We start from the raw sequence: 20,644 nt of genomic DNA on the forward strand, positions 1-20,644 counted from the left end.
TCCTGGGACTAGAACTTAAGTCTCCTGACTTCCGGGCTATGCCAAATTAGATCATTTCTTTTAATCATTTAAACTTAATACTCCTTAAGGTGTTTAAGGGAAAGGGGGCATCTTAATAAGAAAAAGGCTTTAACTTCAAGGGCAGGTAGAATAAAAGCAGTTTTCCACCAGATATAAGGTTATGGATTCCCTGTAGCCAGTACTGTTTATATATGACCTTATATATTATATAAGTAATACATTTTAGTGCAGTGGGAAGAGAAAAAGTTCATTTAAAAGCCACAGTTAACCTTCCATGCTGACTGACTCCTAGAGGAGGGGAGATAGCTCCTTGGTTAGGGAAACATCCTGATAGGCCACTTTGGATGTGATAGGATCATTCACAGCACTGTTAGGAATAGGAATAAAACGAAGAACAAAGTTATTTCCTCTAATCCTATCTTACATAATAAAAAGGTAATATTTAAATTACCATCACTCCGCTACGCCCATGATTGGGCCAGCGGGTGACACAGGGGGCGGGACTCGGGGTGGCTGGGGTGGTGATTGGGCCGGCAGGACGCTGAGCTCGCGTTGCCAGCGACGACACGAGCTCAGCGTCTGCGCCATGGCTGTGCTGCGGCACAGACAGGCCTCTGGGGCAGCGAGCCAAGCCGGCGTTTTGGAGGTTTGGAGGCGGGGGGGGGGGGGGGGGGGGGGGGCGGGCGGCACGGCTCCCCGGGGAGGAGTCTGGCGGCAGTTGGGCCGCAGGAGCATGTGGCGGCGGCCCCAGCCTTCCTGGGCAGGAGGCAAAGGCAAGACCCTGGCCTGGGCTCAGCCTGCAGGAGGACCACGCCCCCGCCCTGCCTCGCCCTAGGGGCCCAGGGACTTTGGAGCTGCCGACCAGCGGACAGACAGCTTACACGTGCATGATTAAATCATGCACTGGGCTTCTAGTCTAATAATAGAGTAACTTGTAAATTACCATCACTCCACTACGCCCACGATTGGGCGGCGGGAGGCTGGGGGGCGGGACTCGGGGTGGCCTATCTGGCCATTGAGAGGCACCGATCCGCTGCCACTGAGGGGGGCTACCCTGCTGTTGAGAGGCGCAGGGGAGGGGACTCCCGCCCCCTGTGCCTCTCAACAGCCAGATCCGCGGCCACTGAGGGGGCCTGCCGCGGACACCCAGCTGCGCCTCTCAACGGCAGGGTAGCCAGGTGTCCGCAGCAGCTCCCCTCAGCGGCCGTTGAGAGGCGCAGGGGGCGGGGGTCCTGCCCCCTGCGCCTCTCAACAGCAGGGTAGCCCCCCTCAGCAGCCGCGGACCATCAAAAGTGGGGGAGCTGGGTGCCTGCTTGCTCCGGCACCAGGCCTTTCAGAAGCCTCCGCCGAGCCGGAGGCTTCTGAAAGGCCTGGTGCACCAGCGGACAGGCACCCAGCTCCACCGCGAAAAGCGAAAGCGTGTATGGGACCCTACACGTGCATGATTCAATCATGCACTGGGCCTCTAGTACATTTATAACATTCCAAGGCCTTTGGAAAGAAAGGGGTAATTGAAGAGAAGGAAAAAAGGAGCCGAAATTTTAGCAACATTTAAAGCCAGGATTGTCCTTGAGGTGAAGTCTGTGAAAATGGCAAGAGACTCTTTTAAGAACAAGAATGTATATAACCCACCCTTACATGCCTGAACTATGCAATGCTGAGACAAAACCCCCTTTCACTGCCTGTGCCCTGCCCATTACTATAAGAACTTCAGTGAGGATCTGTTACACAGACTGGCATTGAGGACACTCGGGGAGTCAGTACAGGTGGTGCAGAGGAGAGCTGGAGAAGCCAGGGAAGCAAGGAGGCAGAGCAGGAGGATATAAACCACCAAGCCCTTCCCCACACTCCCCAAAAGAAATGATACTGAAGAAGTATCCCATGGTGTTAGGATAAAACTGTTCTATTTAAATCTTAAAGGACAGTGGGACACCTGGGTAGCTGAGTTATACTAATACAGTCAATCTCGCTCAGAGAGGAGTTACCGGCCATTCTTATAGGCTGTGGGTGGTAACAACTCCATATACCCCGAGGTCAGCAACACTGTGACCACATGTATCAACGAACCTGGGGTGTAAGTCTGCCCTTCTGAGAGCTGCTAATTGGGAGGGCTCCCATTTTTGGTCATTCTGTCACTGACTGGCTTTTCTCACCAGATTATTGTGCCACTCAACATCCATAAACCTGTTGGATAAAATAACATCAAACTCCATTGAGTCACTAGATATGTTATTGAAATGTGGGGTAATGTACAAAATTTTATATATTAAGCTATATTTCCCTATTAATTTTGAGTCTAAATTCAGAGATGTTTATGTAAGGAAATGATAAACCCAGGATTTAAAAAAGAAACACCTAAAAATCCTAGCAATAATATAAAAAGCTTGCTTTTGTCACTCTTTTCTTTCTTTTTTTAAAAAAATATGGAACGTTTCACGAATTTGCATATCATCTGTGTGCAGGGGCCATACTAATCTTCTCTGTATTGTTCCAATTTTAGTATATGTGCTGCTGAAGTGAGCACTGTCACTCTATTTCTTTAATTCTACCAGGTAACTTCTACATGAACTTTTTAAAATGTCTATTTGATTCTTTTTTTCAAAATGGAAGTATCTTTTCCATTATAATTTAAGACCACTGTAATTCTCAACTCTAATTATATACATCTTTGTATACATATATCTACCTCACAGGTTATAAAGATTAAATGAGTCAACATATGTAAAGAAGTTAGTGTCTCAACACATATATTAGCTACTTTTTTCTTTACACACACACACAGAAAAACAGAATCCTTCTATAATTAAGACATTATGGATATCTTTTCCTATCAATACATTCTTTTTAATGGCTAAATGATTCATGGAAAATTATTTAATTCCTGATTAGTGCCTATTTGGTATACCTATGTACCTATTCTATTTCAAACACTGCTGTAATGAATATACTTATTCTTCACCTTGCCTCCTGTACGCACCCCAACTGGGGATCGAACCTGCAACATTTTGGTGCACGGGATGATGTTCCAAACAACTGAGCTACCTAGCCAGGGCTTGTCTTCACTTTTGACATTTTTCTATTACATAAGTTCCATACAGAGAGAGAGAGAGAGAGAGAGAGAGAGAGAAAGAACTAGGCCTTGAGATATGCCGATACATACAGCAGAGGGGGAAAAAAAATGAAGTCTAAAGATTGAGAATGAATAGCCAATGAGTTAATGAGTCAGTGTAATGACTAGGGTATCAAATGAAAGCATTTCAAGGAGAAAGAATGAGTTGATGGCATCAAATAATGAAGAGCAGCCAAAAAAAACCTGAGGACTAAAGGGCTGTTAGGTTGGGCAATTAGGACTGGAGAAAGCTGTTTCTATGTAGGAATAGGGCAAAACCTAAACTGCAAGAGGGAGGTGAAAGAAGTATGTAACTAGTCTGTCTGATCATTTAAGAAGTTGGTAGATAATGGGAAAGAAAAAGAATAGTAGCTTTAGGAAGAACATGCAAGTCAGAGTCAAGAAAAATTAGTGAAAACATTTATTTATTTAATAAAAAGATGACAGTTAACCTACAACTGTTTTTAAAACTTTATATCTGATTACTATTTTATTTACGTGAACTTCATTCTACAACTATAAAAGTTAAAAAAACAATATTTAAAAGTTGAACAGCCCATGTGTACAAGGTACATGCATAATAGTAGTGCGTTTTTTTCCTCCAAAGGGAAACATTCATAGAAACTTTATTATGAAAGTCATTCTTTTTTTTTCTTTTTGTCATTGATTTAGAGAGAGGAAGGGAGAGAAAGGGAGGGCAGAAGAAAAAGAGGAAGGGAGGGAGGGAAAAAGGGAAGGAAAGAAAGAGGGAGAGAGAGATAGAGACAGAGAAAGAGAGAGAGAGAAACATTAATGTGAGAGAGAAACATCAAACCTACCACCTTCCTGGGTATGGGATGATGCTCCAACCAATTGAGCCACACCAGCCAGGGCTAAAAGTCACTCTTAAGTCAACTATTGCCAGAAAAAGTTTGGACCACACACAACTGCATCTATAATTTAAAATATAACTAATAAGAGAACAAAGTCTGAAACTTTTTTTAATGGGAAGAATATTCATTTTAATTATGTTCCAAGATGTTACAGAGCTGGAAATGAACAAATTTTAGTCAGTATAAAATAGTCTGTTAATATTCAGTCATTCATACAACCATGTACTAGTAAATGAAACACTACTTCCTACAAAGCTCAGATAACTCTAAAATCTACCTTAACTTCACACATGTACTATAAAAAATGATAAATACTTAAAACTTACAATGCAAGGGGAAATATTACAAAATATACAACTGTTATAGATCCTTGTATGAAAGTTCCTTATTTTTAAAGTTCTGCCTCAGGGAATAATACCATGTTACATAGCAGAACTGAAATGATAAACTATGTTCCTTGAGGTTACAATGCTCAACAATATACTGGGTGTACTCTATAATACCGTGTCTGACAACAATCAAAAGAGAAACAAAGACGACGTTCAATGGTGTTGAGAGAGAAAAAGAGGGGAGTATCAATTGTTATATGCTGGTTTCTGCTGAAATGTCCTCATTAAACTACTGACAGCACTGTAGAAGAAAAGGGAAGGGAGCAGTCTCACCTTCCTATGAAGGATTTCCAAATCAGCACAGAGTCAGGCAATGCTAAAAGGTACTATTCTCAATGCTCTTCACTTTTCAACCCTTCACATGGAACTCCTGGTCCTTTGTTCATTTTTTTTTTTCCTCCTAATTTCTTCATAAGGGCTTACCAAAATACTTTCTGTTTTCTATCATCCAACATACAAACCAAAAGGCAATAAGCAAAACAATAGACTCTTTCAGTCAGGTCAATTCTAAATATACAAATTTTGGGTTAGATATTAATTGTGAGATTTAGGCATATCTATCCCTCTTCCACACACATTCCCAACTTCCCCTTACTTATTGACATCATCCTCAATTGAAGTTTTAAGATTGTTTTGTCCCTCATCAAATGATTTTCTGTTGGCAAGCTGCTTTAGTTAGCAGCAATACCAGAAATTATTTGGAATGCTGGCTCGGAATAGATTTTAAAAAATGTGATCAGTGAATTACTGTAACCTGCCATAGTGGGCTTCTGCAGGCAGACAGAAAGAATTTACCTTAAAGACTTCCCTCACTTATTTCACAAGGGAGAAGAACGTGTCTTAAAAAGGAAAGAAAAAGGATTCGATAAGAAAATATAGTAAAATGGCAATACTGTAGTAGTAGTGGGGAAAGGAACGCTTGTAGCCAACCTACCTTTTGGGAAAGTTTCTGTCATAAAAATCAATCTTTCTCTCCCAGTGTTTTTTTGTGCAAGATTAATAGTCGCTTTACATCAAGAAGGGCAGAAAGCCACTTAAATACTTTTCTTCAAAGGTAGGTACTTTCTTTTTGAAATGAGCATTAGAGAAAGGAGGAAAATGTAGGGACAGCTCATTCAAAGAGGTCCTCAAACATGCGTTGTCCCATTGCTATGTACGCTTCCTTCTCCTCTGGTGTCATCTGTGCCACCAACTCTGGCCGCTGGCTCACTTCACTGTACGAGAATGGACGACCAGCCACCATAGCAATGGGGTCATCTGCTACTTCCTCAAACTCGTCATCCTCCTCGTCATCCTCTCGGTGATGTGCAGCCACAGAAGCTGGACGAGGTGGGGAGTCATCGTCTGACTCACTGGTCTCACTCTCCGAGTCACTGCCATTAGCAGTGGTCACAGGAGCAGCTGCCCCCACTGAGCCAGCGGTAGCAGAGGGGGTCTTCTTCTCATGAATGAGCAGTGCTCGCATAACCTCTTCGTTATCATCCAGCCCTGCACGGCCTTCCTCACGATCTTGAAATGCATCTATATCTATGCCACCTGGAGAGAAAAAAAAACAGAAAGTCCTTAAATATAAAAGATATTCCCATATAATAAAATATATATTTTAAAACACTGTATTTAAATATACAATCCTATCTAATAAAAGAGTAATGTGCAAATTGACTATACCTCTGCTACACCCACAAGCCACGTCCACCAGCCAATCAGGAGCAAGTATGCAAATTAACCCAACCAAGATGGCTGCGGCCACAGAGAGAGCAGGAGGCTTGGGTTGCCCCCAGCAATGGAGGAAGCCAAGCTTTCCGCCTGCCCTGGCGGGCCTACGCTCAAGGCTACAAAGTTTCAATTATAGAAGATAAATAAATCCCAACAAAAATAGCGGCAGCCAGGGAGCTGGAGAGAGCAGGAGGCTTGAGTTGTCCCCGGCAATGGAGGAAGCCAAGCTTTCCGCCTGCCTTGGAGGGCCCAGGCCTCCACTCAAGGCTACAAAGTTTTAATTATAAAAGATAAATAAATCCCAACAAAAATGGTTGCGGCCACAGAGCGAGCAGGTGGCTTGGCTCCGCTCAAGGCTACAAAGTTTCAACTGTAGAAGATAAATAAATCCCATATACCAGGGCCTCTGCTTGGGTCGTTGGGGGGCGTGGCTGGCCTGCAAACCACCACAGGCCCCTCGCCCAGGCCTCCCCATGCCCCAAGGAAACCCCTAACCTGATCCGGGACACCCTTCAGGGCAAACCAGCTGGCCCCCACCTATGCACCAGGCCTCTATCCAATCTAATAAAAGGATAATATGCAAATTGACCATCACTCCAACACACAAGATGGCTGCCCCCATGGGGACACAAGATGGCCGCCACAAGAAGGCCAGCAGGGGAGGGCAGTTGGGAGGGCAGTTGGGAGGGACCAGGCCTGCAAGGGAGGCCAGTTGGGGGAGATCAAGCCTGCAGGGGAGGACATTTGGGGGGACCTAGGCCTGCAGGGGAGAGCAGTTGGGGGGGACCAGGTCTGCAGGGGAGGGCAGTTAGGGGTGACCAGGCCTGCAGAGGAGTGGTTAGGGGGTGATCAGGCTGGTAGGCAGAAGCTGTCAGGGGCAATCAGGAAGGCAGGCAGGCGAGCAGTTGGGAGCCAGCAGTCCTGGATTGTGAGAGGGATGTCCGACTGCCCATTTAGGCTTGATCCTACCTGGATCGGGCCTAAACGGGCAGTCGGACATCCCTCGAGGGGTCCCAGATTGGAGAGGGTGCAGGCTGGGCTGAGAGAACCCCCCCCCCCCCCGTGCACGAAGTTTGTGCACCGGGCCTCTAATAATATTATAAAATAACACCGATAAAACTTCACTGATTCTACTTTTTGAGCTGCTGTCCATAATATATTCAAAATGTTTCTCACAAACTGGAACTTAAGTAGCCTGATGGTTAAGTACATGGGTTTTAAGAGTAATATAGCCTGGAACTGAATCCTGGTCCACATGTAAACTGTGCTGCCTTGGTCAGGATATTCAGTCTCTAAACTTCAGTACCTACTAGTACTTCTATAAAATGGGGTGATAAAAGCATCTACCTTCTAGGACTCTGGATAAGAGCATCTATATATATAAAAGCCTAAACGACTGAATGACTGAACGACTGGTCGACCGGTTGCTATGATGTGCACTGACCACCAGGGGACAGACGCTCAATGCACAGGATGGGGCTCCCTCCTGTTTGGATTGGGCCTATGGAGATTAGGCTGAAACTGGCTATCTGACATCCCCTGAGGGGTCCCGGATTGTGAGAGGGTGCAGGCCAGGCCAAGGGACCCTACCGGTGCACAAATCCATGCACTGGGCCTCTAGTGTGAAATAATGTCTATGAAAGACCAGGTATAGTAGCTGTCATAATAGGAAATCAAGACATGGCTCCTCACTTTGCTCAGAGGAAAAGCCAGATACTTTACAATGGCATATAAGGCCCTCCATTATCTTGGACCCCTCTTGCCCACCTACTACGTCTTTTCCTTCCCCTTGCTCATTCTGCTCCAACCAGAGTGGCTTCCATGGTATTCCTGTACACACCACACACAGTTCTACGTTAGAGCCTTTGTACTCCCTGTGGCCTCTACCTGGGACACTTACATTTAATTCCCTTACATCTTTCAAGTCTTTACTCAAATGTCATCTTCTTTGAGTTCACCTCTATATTCCCAATGCTCTATTTTTTCCCCAGAGCAATGATGTTCTAACATAATAAATAACTCCTGTCTATTGTCTTTGGCACCCTCTTTCCCAGCATGTAGGTCCTCCACAACAGATATTTATCTTTTTTATTCAGTGATATATCCCATGCACCAAGAATAGTGCCTATAACTTGTTAGGCACTGAATAAATATTTGATGAATCAATAAATATATGGCAGTTTTAGCTTCCTGAAGCAAACTAAGCACACTTTGAACTCTTTATAAAAAGGAATCTAGTATCATGAATAAAAATTCTCTTACTACATACCTCCTATTTATCATTTTGTGTACACATTTTGTCTGATATATTGAAGATGAAAAATTTAAGACAAATATTTGTATTCAGTATTTGGAAAATAATACCAAACATATTGTCATTTAAAATATATGACAGGATTAAAAGTATTATTTGGAACTGACTTTTTGATTCAAATCCTGACTCTTAATACTTTTTAGCTGTGTGATTTAGGGCAAGTTACCTCATTACTCTCTGTTTCAGTTTTCTTTTTTGAATCCTTACCTGAGGATATATTTTTTCATTGATTAGAGAGAGAGAGAGAGAGAGAGAGAGAGAGAGAGAGAGAGAGAAAGGGAGAGAGAGAGAGAGAGATGTGAGAGAGAAACATGGATCAACCCGGAATCAAATCTGCAGCCTGAGGATGTGCCTTGACTGGGAATCAAACCTGTGACCCTTTGGTGCATGGGATGATGCTCCAACCAAACTGCCCAGCCAGGGTTCTGCTTTAATTTTCTCAAAAACAGAACAGAAAAGAATAATAGTATCTACCGCACTGTCACAGTTAGGTGAATATACGTGAAGTGCTTGGAATAGGCTTGGTCCTTAGAATAGTGGTATTTATAATCAACAGCAGTATCAAAAAAAGGCTCAGAAATGGTCAATTCTGGCTATGGTGAAATGAAAGCATCTTCTCATTAACATATTAGAATGGATTAGCTCTTGACATTTTTAAAAAGTATAGAACTCCTGAGATGAGATATTGGGCAGAAAAGAGAATGGGAAACAAGAATTAAGAAGTTAAAAATTTAGGACAGACAAAATAAGCTTTTGACAACATGGATACAAAAAAATGAGAATTGAAATCCAAAGGATGAAAGGATGAACCTCCTCCTAGCGCCCTTATTGTCAATGCAGTAATTCAACAGAAAAAAAAAAAAAAAAAAAGACAAGAAATGCACATGAGTCTCTAAGGCAATCATTACCTCTTTAAAAATTTTCCAAATAGCTTCATATTTCCAAAATAGTGTTTTGGTTAATGCTTAAAATAAATATAAAATGAGGGGAAAAGCTATTTACCTTTGTAAACTAAGTGAAATTATATTTAAAAGATTTCTGACAAGGGTCTTGAGAGGTATGGGACAAAAGGAATTGTTCTGCATTATAGATGAAGACAAGAAAACAGAATATGAGGATAAATGAACAAATCTCTAGAACACTAGTTCTAGAAACAGTCTGATTTAAAAGAGTTATAAATTAAAAAGAAGATTTATACTCAGAAATTGTCAAGTACACTAATGATGCTAATACTTGAGCAATATTTAGAAATATTCCTAAATTTCTAAAGCAATTCTGGCTACTTAGGGGCCAAGCTGATAGTGGAAAATATATAGGAAGAGCTGAAGGTTATATAAATGGGCAGAAAAGTGACAGATCCAGTTCTACACTGGCAAATGTAAAAAAATATCTAGAAAAGTAATCTAAAATATGCCGAAAGGTGTGGTCCAAGCTATCAAGCTATCAGATACAGGGCAGAAAAGGTTTATATCTATCTATCTCTCTCTCTCTCTCTCTCTCTCTCTCTCTCTCTCTCTCTATATATATATATATATATATATATATATATCCTATCTAATAAAAGAGTAATATGCAAATTGACCATCACTCCAACACACAAGATGGCTGCCCCCATGTGGACACAAGATGGCCACCACAAGATGGCCAGCAGGCGAGGGCAGTTGGGAGAGAACAGGCCTGCAAGGGAGGGCAGTTGTGGGCGATCAAGCCTGCAGCAGAGGGCAGTTAGGGGTGACCAGGCTGGCAGAGGAGGGAAGTTGGGGGCGACCAGGCCTGCAGGGAAGGGCAGTTGGGGGGGACCCAGTCCTGCAGGGGAGAGCAGTTGGGGGAGACCAGGCCTACATTGGAGGGCAGTTAGGGATGACCAGGCCTGCAGGGGAGGACAGTTAGGGGTGACCAGACCTGCAGGGGAGGGCAGTTAGGAGCAAACAGGCTGGCAGGGGAGCAGTTAGGCATCAATCAGGCTGTCAGGGGAGTGGTTATAGGGTGATCAGGCTGGCAGGCAGAAGCGGTTAGGGGCAATCAGGAAGGCAGGCAGGCGAGCAGTTGGGAGCCAGCAGTCCTGGCTTGTGAGAGAGATCCCAGATTGGAGAGGGTGCAGGCTGGGCTGAGGGACACACACCCCCGTGCATGAATTTCGTGCACCGGGCCTCTATTGTGTGTATGTACGTGTGTGTGTGTGTGTGTGTGTGTGTATGTGTGTGTGTGTGTATATATTTATTTTTTTATTTTTTTTTAACTAATTTCAGAGAGAAAGGGAGAGGGAGAAAGAGATAGAAACATCAACGATGAAAGAGAATCGTTGATCAGCTGCCTCCTACACGCCACACACCAGGGATCTAGCCCGCAACCCGGGCATGTGCTCTGACTGGAATCGAACCGTGACCTCCTGGTTCTTAGGTCAATGCTCAACTGCTGAACCACGCCAGCTGGGCTAAAGTTGTTATTCTTAATATGCTTCCAGAACCAAAGCAACAAACAAAGTATCAGGAACAACCAGAAGGACACTGGAAATAAAACTCAAATCATTAATGATGAACCCATGCATGAACAACATGTATTCTTCTGGTCAGTAGGTCTCAAGCAGAGTACATTATGACTGGAGGTTGTTCAAAATGAGGCAATTAAAATAAAATAAAAACTGTAGGTGGAGAGGCTGGGGGAACAGAACTATTTGTAAGGAAAGTAGAATCAAAAGAAATTCAAACTTCAGCGCCCTACCCAGTGTAGCTAAGTGATTAAAGTGTTGGGCCGGCACTGAAGAGTTGCAGGTTCAATTCCCTGTCAAAGGCATGTAGCTGGGTTACAGTTTGATCCCAGCCCTTGTTGGGGAACATGCAGGAGGCAACCAATAGATGTTTCTCTCTCTCCTCTTTCTATCCCCCTCCCCTCTCCCTTCCACTCTCTCTAAAAATCAGTGGGAAAAAATATCCTTAGGTGAGGATTAACCAAAAAAAAAAAAAAAAAAAGGAAAGGAATTAGAACGTTCTGTAGAGTAATAAGGACATGATTAAAGTCTATGAAATTCTGAGGAGAAACCAAAATGTCGGCATAGGTAAACACCTGAACTTGCTGCCTCGCACAACAACTTCAAAACTACAACTAAAAGACAAAACGAACATTATCCAGAACCACAGGAAGGCTGGCTAAGTGGAAATTCTACAACTAGAAGGGAAGAGAAAAGCATAATGAGACTCCAAGGAGCTGCGGAGGTAAAGTGCAAAGGTACGGAGGCGCGCACACGGAGAAGGCTGGCAACTGAGTACGCTGCTGGCTTTTTCAATCCGGAGGGAGACACAAGCTCCCAACTGCTCTAAACTCCAGTTCTGGGTGAGACTCTGGGGACCTAGACTCATACAGGGAGAAACTGGACTGTCTGCCAGCGGGCGGAACTCGTGGGCGGCTTTCTCTCAGAGGTGCTTGCAGCGATTACCGCGGGACACTGAGACCCAGGGCCTCTTAGGACAGGGCTGATGGGAAGCCATTGCTGTTTGCTCCGCCCTGAGACTGCCCCATCCAAGCTGTGCGCAGAGGCTTTTGCATATGAATGGCCTGGTCCTTTGAAATCTAAACTTACCTATCAAACTGCAGCTGAGTCAGAGAGACCCAGAACATTCAAAAGAAGGCCCAAGGCCCCACAGCAGCTTGCATTGCTTCACAGCTGGGCCTCATCTGGGCACCTCCAAAACCCAAAGAAGAGGAATCTGCAGATCTCTCCGTAGCTCCTGCTGGGTGGCCTCAGGCAGAAGCTAAATTAGCACTTTCTTGGAGATCCAAGAGCCATTGTACCCAAGGGTCAGAGTAGAACCATCCAGATTAAAACTCCTCGGATCCATAAGGGACACACTCAGGGGGCAGACTCAGTGAACACCAAAGCCCCACTGAAGCAAGTCTTGCCTCATAAGGGTATCTTCAGCACAGAAGTTCTCCCATCGTAGACACAGCTGATCCTCACAGCCAATTGGCCTGGAGGTCAATTCCTCCCAGTGATACCAACAACAATCAAGGCTTAACTACAACAAGACTGTGCACACATCCCACAAAGGAGTGCACCAAGAGTGTCCACCTCAGGTAACTGGGGAGGCTGAGCCACTGGGCCCTATAGGACACCTAGCACACAAAGCCACTCTATCAACTCAGGGAAGCAGCCAAAATGCAGAGACAAAGAAACAGGTAACAAATGAAAGAAATGGAGGAAAGCAAATGACTGGATATAGAGTTCAAAACCATGGTTATAAGGTTTTTCAAGAATTTTCTAGAAAAGGCCGATAAATTTAGTGAGACCCTCGAGGATATGAAAAAGGACCAACTAGAAATTAAGCATACACTGACTGAAATAAAAAATAATATACAGAGATCCAACAGCAGACTAGAGGATTGCAAGAATCAAGTCAAAGAATTGAAATACAAAGAAGCAAAAAACACCCAACCTGAAAAGAAAAAAGAAAAAAGAATCCAAAAATATGAAGATAGTGTAAGGAGCCTCTGGGACAACTTCAAGCATACCAACATCTGAATTCTGGGGGTGCCATAAGAAGAGAGAGAGCAAGATACTGAAAACCTATTTGAAGAAATAATGACTGAAAACTTCCCCCACCTGGTGAAAGAAATAGACTTACAAGTCCAGGAAGCACAGAGAACCCCAAACAAAAGGAATCCAAAGAGGACCACACCAAGACACATTATAATTAAAATGCCAAGAGCAAAAGACAAAGAGAAAATATTAAAAGCAGCAAGAGAAAAACAGTTAGTTACCTACAAGGGAGCACCCATACGATTGTCAGCCAATTTCTCAACAGAAACTATGCAGGCCAGATGGGAGTGGCAAGAAATATTCAAAGTGATGAATAGCAAGAACCTACAACCAAGATTACTCTACCCAGCAAAGCTATCATTCAGAATTGAAGGTCAAATAAAGAGCTTCACAGATAAGAAAAAGCTAAAGGAGTTCATCACCACCAAACCAGTATTATATGAAATGCTGAAATGTATTCTTTAAGAAGAGAAAGAAGAAGAAAAAGGTAAAGATAAAAATTATGAACAACAAATACATATCTATCAATAAGTGAATCTAAAAATCAAGTGAATTCAAAATCTGATGAACAGAATAAACTGGTAAATATAATAGAATCAGGGGCATAGAAAGGGAGTGGTCTGACAATTCTCGGGGGGAAAGGGGTGTGGGAAGAGACTGGACAAAAATCGTACACCTGTGGATGAGGACAGTGGGGGCGGGGTAAGGGCAGAGGGTGGGGTGGGAACCAGGTGGAGGGGAGCTATGGGGGAAAAAAGAGGAACAATTGTAATAATCTGAACAATAAAGATTTATTTTTTAAAAGTCTATGAAATTCTGAAAGATGTTAAAATGAAGTTTGAGGCAAATTAAGGGTAAAACAAATAAGACTCAATTCATATATGCACTGGATAGAGTCTATTTTACTGTCATAAAACTTAACAAAAACAAATTTAGATATGACAAATCTAGTACACTAGATGACTTATTTAAGGTCCGTATGATTCAAATTCGATAATTCTAGGAATTATAAACATTGAATGTTAAGTTTATGAGTCTAATTGTAGATAATATTGGTTAACAATAGTTTTATTCAGTTGTGTTTCTAAGTTCAAAGAAAAGAAGGTTTGGTTGCTTCAAGAATAGGCAAGAAGCCAAGTTGGGGAAAACAAGCCTATTAAATAGCTGACAGCCTAATTACTATATAATCTACAACAACTTGAATCAAAATAAACATCATAGCCAAGCTGATCAGTGGGAAGGAGGGAGAGTGAAGTATGGTTGCCAAAAACTAACTTTTTTTCTTCTGACTGGAATAAAGATACCAAAGAGAATCACACTAGAGGTATCACCTGCTTTTATCATCACTACCCAATTCCACACTACTTTTACAATTCTTAGCATACACAGTAAAGAAATGCTAATTATGAAGGGAAAGAAGGTTAGGAGAAAGGCCAAAAAACAAGTGGTTTTCAACTACTGATAATTCTATACTATTAAAGAATCATACTCAGATGCCATGTTAATAAGATACACAGAGGCATGCAGATTTGAATGCTGATGAAATCCAATCAGAAGTACACACTCCCTTTCATCTCTGCTTCCCAGTTTCTGAGTAATCTTTGTCCAGTCTTAACCTTCTATTTTCTACGTACTCTTAAATCATCATCCCCCAATGTCTTCAAATCCAATAACTTGAGACTAAAATTTACAAAGCAAAATCTTGCAGTTCTCAAACTTATCATTATTACGCAATTCTTTATTGCTCACAGAGATTTCTAAAATATTCTAGGATAAAGTTGCATCAGTCTTCATGGATGCTGAATATCCTTAGTCCTTCACTCAGGTGCTATCTTTCTATATATTTATGTGGCACAAACTCCTTGGTGTTTATGAGACAAGAAAAAACAAAGCTTGGACTAGTGTATAGTTATCGCTCCAAATTCAGAGAAATAATAGTGCATATGAATTAGGACAACAGCCCTGCCCAGTTGGCTGGAGTGTTGTTCTGTACACCAAAAGTTGACGGGTTCCACTCCTGGTCAGGGCATATGTAGAAGGCAACCAATTGGTATGTTTCTCTCACATTGATATTTCTCTCTGTCTTTCCCTCTCCCTTCCACTCTCTCTAAAAATGAATGGAAAATATACTCGGGTGAGGATTGAAAAAAAAGAAGGGAACTACATAATGATAAAGAGGCCATTCCAGCAAAAAGATATACCATTTATAAATTTATATGCACCCAGCACATGAGCAACAAAATATATGAAACAAATATTAAAAGACTAAAAGGGTGAAATTAACAGTCTTTAATTTGTAATAATTACAATTGTAATAATACAATAATAAAAAAGCATAGTATGCTAATTAGACTGGATGACCTTATGGTCGAATCTGGGGCTGCAAGGGAAGCCTGGGTCCCGGGTGCCAGAGGGAAGCCGGTGCCGGCAGCCAGGGGAAGGAAGGCCTACTGTTGCATGAATTTTGTGCATTGTGCCTCTAGTACAATAATAATAGGGGATTTTAACACCTCACTTACCTCAATGGATAAATCATCTAGACAGAAAATCAATAAGGAAACATTGACCTTAAACAACACATTAGATCAGATGGACTTAATAGATATATACAGAACACTCTATCTAAAAGTAGCAGAATATACATTCTTCTTAAGTGCACTTGGAATATTCTCCAGAACATCACATTAGGCCACAAAACAAGTTTTAATAAATTCAAGAAGACTGAAATCATACCAAGCATCTTCTCTAACCACAATGGTATAAAACTAGAAATCAATCACAAAAAGAAAATGAAGAAAGCACAAAAATGTGGAGATTAAACAATATGCTACCGAATAATCAGTGGATTATCACTCAAAAATCAAAGAATAAAAATACCTAGAGAGAAATGAAAACATAAATACAACACACCAAAATTTACAGAACGTAGCAAAAGCAGTTCTAAGAGGGAATTTCATAGCAAGAAGGCCTACCTTAAGAAACAAGAAAATCTCAAACAAACAATCTAACTTTACACTTTAAGGAACTAGAAAAATAAGAACAAACAAAGCTGAAAGTTAGCAGAAGTAAGGAAATAATAAATAAAGATCAGAGTGGAAATAAATAAAATGAAGACTAAAAAGAAATTTTAAAAGATCAATGAAATCAAGGGCTGGTTCTTTGAAAAGATTAAAAAATTGACAAACCTTTAACTATATGAACCAAGAAAAAAACAGAGAAGACACAAATAAACAAAATCAGAAAGAAAAGTTACAACTAATACTACAGAAATACAAAGGGTCATAAGAGACTAGTATAAACAATTATATACCAACAAATTGAACAATCCAGAAGAAATGTCTACAAACACACATTCTTTCAAGACTGAATCATGAATAGAAAATCTGAATAGATTGATTACTAGGAAGGAGATTAAATCAGTACTCAAAAATTTCCCAACAAACGAAAGTCCAGGACCAAGATAGCTTCACTGGTGAATTCTATCAAACTCACAGAAGATTTGATACATATTCTTCTTAAACTCTTTCAAAAAACTGGAGAAAAAAAAAAATTGAAGAGGAGGGAATCCTTCCAAACTCATTAAATAAGGTCAGCATTACCAATATTGAAACCAGACAAGGACACCACCACTACCACCACCACAAAATTATAGGCCAATATTCTTAATAAACATAGATACAAAAATCTTCATCAAAATATTACCAAACTGATTCAACAATACATTTAAAGGATGGTACACCATGATCAAGTGAGATTTATTCCAGGGATGCAAGGATGGTTCAACATGTGCAAATCAATCAATGTGATAATCTACATAAATAAAATGAAGGATAAAAATCATCTCATCATCTCAATAAAAAGGAACTGACAAAATTCAACATCTATTTATAATAAAAACTCTCAACAAAGTGGGAACATACCTCAACATAACAAAGGCCATATATAACAAACCTACAACTAACAGTGAAGATCTGAAAGCTTTCATCTAAGATCAGAAACAAGACAAGGATGACCACTCTCACCACTTTTATTCAACATAATATTGGAAATCCTAGCCACAGCAATTGGGCAAGAAAAATAAATTAAAGGCATCCAAATAAAAAAGGAAGAAGTAAAACTTTCACTATTTGCAGATAGTATGGTAATAGTGTGAGGCAAAAGTAGGTTTACAGTTGTATGTGAAACAGAGTTTATCCTTGTATTGTTATTTATTAATTATTGTATTATTTTCCATATGAAAACTATAAACCTACATTTGCCCCACACTATGTAAAGAAAACCCTACAGATTCCATCAAATAAACAAACATTAGAACAAATAAATTCAGCAGAGATGCAGGATACAAAGTCAATGTACAGAAATTGGTGGCATTTTTATATATTAATGATAAACTATCATAGAGAAAATAAAAAAAATAACCCCATTTACAACTGCATAAAAAGAATAAAATACTTAGGAATAAATTTAGCCAAGGAGGTGAAAGACCTGTACACTGAAAACTATGACATTGATAAAATAAATGGAAGAAGATATAAATAAATGATAAGACATTTGCTACTTATGGAATGGACGAATTAATATTCTTGAAATGTCCATACTATCCAAAGCACTCTACATATTCAATGCCATCTCTATCAAAATTCCAATGGCATTTTTCACTAGGGCAAATAACTCTAAAATTTGTATGGAACCATAAAAAATCCCAAGTAGCCAAAGCAATCTTGACAAAGAACAAAGCTAGAGGTATCAGTTATCTTTGTGATTACAAACTATATTACAAAGCCATAGTAATCAAAACAATATAGTGCTGGCATAAAACCAGATATATATCAATTAAACAGAATCCAGAGCCCGGAAATAAACCCACACAGATATGGACAATTAATATGGAGCTAAGAACATACAATGGAGAAAAAACAGTTTCTTCAAGCAATGGTGCTGGGAAAACTGGGCACCCACACGCAAAAAAAATGAAACTAGACCACTATCTTATACCATACACAAAATTTAACTCAAATAAGTTAAAGATTTGAACATAAGACCTAAAACTATAAAAGTTCTAGAAGAAAACATAGATGGTAAGCTCTATGACATCAACAATGTTTTCATGGTCCGGACTCCAAATGCAAAATAAACAAAAGCAAAAACAAATGTAAACATCAAAGTAAAAAGCTTCTGCATAATGGAGGAAATGATTATCAAAATGAAAAGGCAACCTACTAAATGGGAGAAGGTATTTGCAAATCATACATCTGATGAGATTAATATGCAAAATATACAAAGAATTCATACAACTCAACAACCAAAGAACAAACAACCTGATTTCAAAAATGAGCAGAGGAACTGAACAGACAATTTTCCAAAAACATACAGATGGCCAACAGGCAAATAAAAAATATGTTCTAGTTCACTAATAATTAGGGAAATGCAAATCTAAACCGCAATGAGACATCACCTCACACCTGTTAGAATGGCTATTGTCAAAAAGACTAGAAGCATCAGGTGTTGGAAAGAATGTGGAGAAAAGAGAATCCTGTACATCAAGCATGTCAAATTCACGGCAGGCGGGCCGCCGTGATTCTGACATGCTTGCTGTATATTGTAGGTAAACTGGTGTAGCCACTATGGAAAACAGTATGGAGAGTCCTCAAAAAATTAGGAATAGGACTACCATATATTAGCTATTCCACTCTGGGTATTTATCCAAAGAATACAAAAATATTAATTCAAAAAGACATATGCACCCCTATGTCCACTGCAGCATTATTTATAATAGCTAAGAAATGAAGACAATCTAAGTGTCCATCAATGGATGAATGGAGAAAGAGATGTGGTATATATACATAATGGAATACTACTCAGCCATAAAAAAAGAATGAAATCTTGCCATCTGCAACAACATGAATGGACCATGAGGGTATTATGCTAAGTAAAATGAGTCAGATGGAGAAAGACAAATAATGTATGATTTCATTCATATGAGAAATCTTTAAAAAAAAAAAAGAACAAACAAAACAAAAACAAACTCATAGATATAGAGATTAGTGGTTACCAGAGAGGAAGGAGGTTAGGGGGTGAGCAAAATGGGTAAAGGAGGTTCAATTGTATGGTGAAGAATGGTAACTAGACTTTGGTGATGATCACTTTGTAGTGCAGATGTAGAATTATAATGTTGTACACCTGAAATATATAATGCTATATTCCAATTTTACCTCAATTAAAAAGATAGATAGATAGATGATAGATAGATAGATAGATAGATAGATAGATAGATAGATAGATAGACTTAAAAGCTGTCTATTTGTTTCTTCAACTAAGTTGAAGGAAAATGCAAGTATATTATTTGATTTTAATGCTTATTGCTCAATTTCTTACTTCCTGTTACAATGCAATTGTTTTGGAACACAGATATAGTGGATTACCAATAAAACTAAGAATTGCCCAGGCAATTTCCCCACTAAGTCAAACTCATTTCCAACTGAACCCAAGACATAATTTTAATGACTTCTCTTACCTTCCTTCATCTCTTCAGAACCATATGCTCCTTGGACAGTGCTTTCTCTCAACCAAATGGGTCTCTCTTTGGCAGATTTCCCCTCCAGTGAGGCTCGATGAAGATCTTCTTGGTCATCCATGTTAATGACAACATTCTGAGTATATAAGTCCTCATAGGAGGGACCTTTGGTAGCCCATGCTTCCCGGTGGTGCCCACTTGCCAGGCCAGCAGCTCCAGCAGTAGCTGCTGCACGGTCTTTGCTGAATGAAAAGATTAGAGGACAGGAAGAAAAATATTCAAGTCTTGGTGTTGGAAAAGGAGGGCAGCTGCCTGGGTGGTTACTGAGAAAATACTATCTAGCAGTCATGTATACAAGCTTTAACAATGCTGAGAAACCTCATTTATATCTCAGGGTGAAAGCTGCATGGGTGAAAGCTGCATATAAGAACACATCATATTTACATTTAAGTTCTTCAAACTCTAGGTTAATCTGGGGTATATGAATGATGTTGCAATAAGTCTACTTAGGAAAAGGGAAGAATGTTATGATGACATAATCCACTTAAAGACACTAATCTGGCAAAAATCTCTCCCAGGTATGTCTTTCATGTATCTTTCTCCATATCTGACTGATTCTTTTGGCCCCATGTTTTTCCTTTACTTCCCTTCCATTTTTCTCTAAATATTTCCATGGAACCTGGACTGTTGTTTTGTGTGGAGTCCTGTCTCAATTTGAGCGTAAGCAATACTTCTTCACTTGTCTTTATGTCTTCTAACACTTCCCTCTCTCACGAGCCATTCACTATTTTTCCTTAAAGATGACAAAATTGACAATTCAGTTTTAAATCTTTTTACATTATTTAAGAAATTTTAGAACTTTTAAAAGACATAACTCTTGCTCGGGAGTGTGGGAGGAATATTATTTCAAACTAAAATTTTAAAGATCTTTAAGGTGAGTGTTAAATAAGAGATGATGGAAAGGGAGAGGCTACGGGCAAGGAATTCCACTTAAGAAAGACTTGCTGAAAAGCTGGAACTGTCCATCAGCTCTTGGGTTAAGTCTACTAATTCTGCAGAGGCAGCTTCTGGCTCCTGATCTGGGGATAAGCTAGAATTTAATTGGTTACAGATCAGTAACCAAACTAACAATCATGCCACTTATTTTTTTAAAAAATCATCAGTGAATCACTGTC

The 20,644-nt window shown here is 40.4% G+C and overlaps 1 protein-coding gene across 1 annotated transcript in view; it reads right to left on the bottom strand.

The window, feature by feature from the left end:
* Positions 1–4,048: 4,048 nt before the first annotated feature.
* GTF2E1 (general transcription factor IIE subunit 1) overlaps positions 4,049–20,644 on the bottom strand; it is a 48,334-nt gene continuing 31,738 nt past the window's right edge. The window contains exons 4-5 of the mRNA XM_079766102.1: positions 19,470–19,711; positions 4,049–5,927 (exon numbers count right to left, since the gene is read on the bottom strand). Coding sequence (XP_079622228.1) covers positions 5,503–5,927; positions 19,470–19,711 — 667 coding nt within the window. The 3' untranslated portion in view covers positions 4,049–5,502. The remainder of the gene's footprint in view (positions 5,928–19,469; positions 19,712–20,644) is intronic.

Source organism: Cnephaeus nilssonii, assembly GCF_951640355.1.
Source record: "Cnephaeus nilssonii genome assembly, chromosome: 3".
Taxonomy (NCBI): domain Eukaryota; kingdom Metazoa; phylum Chordata; class Mammalia; order Chiroptera; family Vespertilionidae; genus Cnephaeus; species Cnephaeus nilssonii.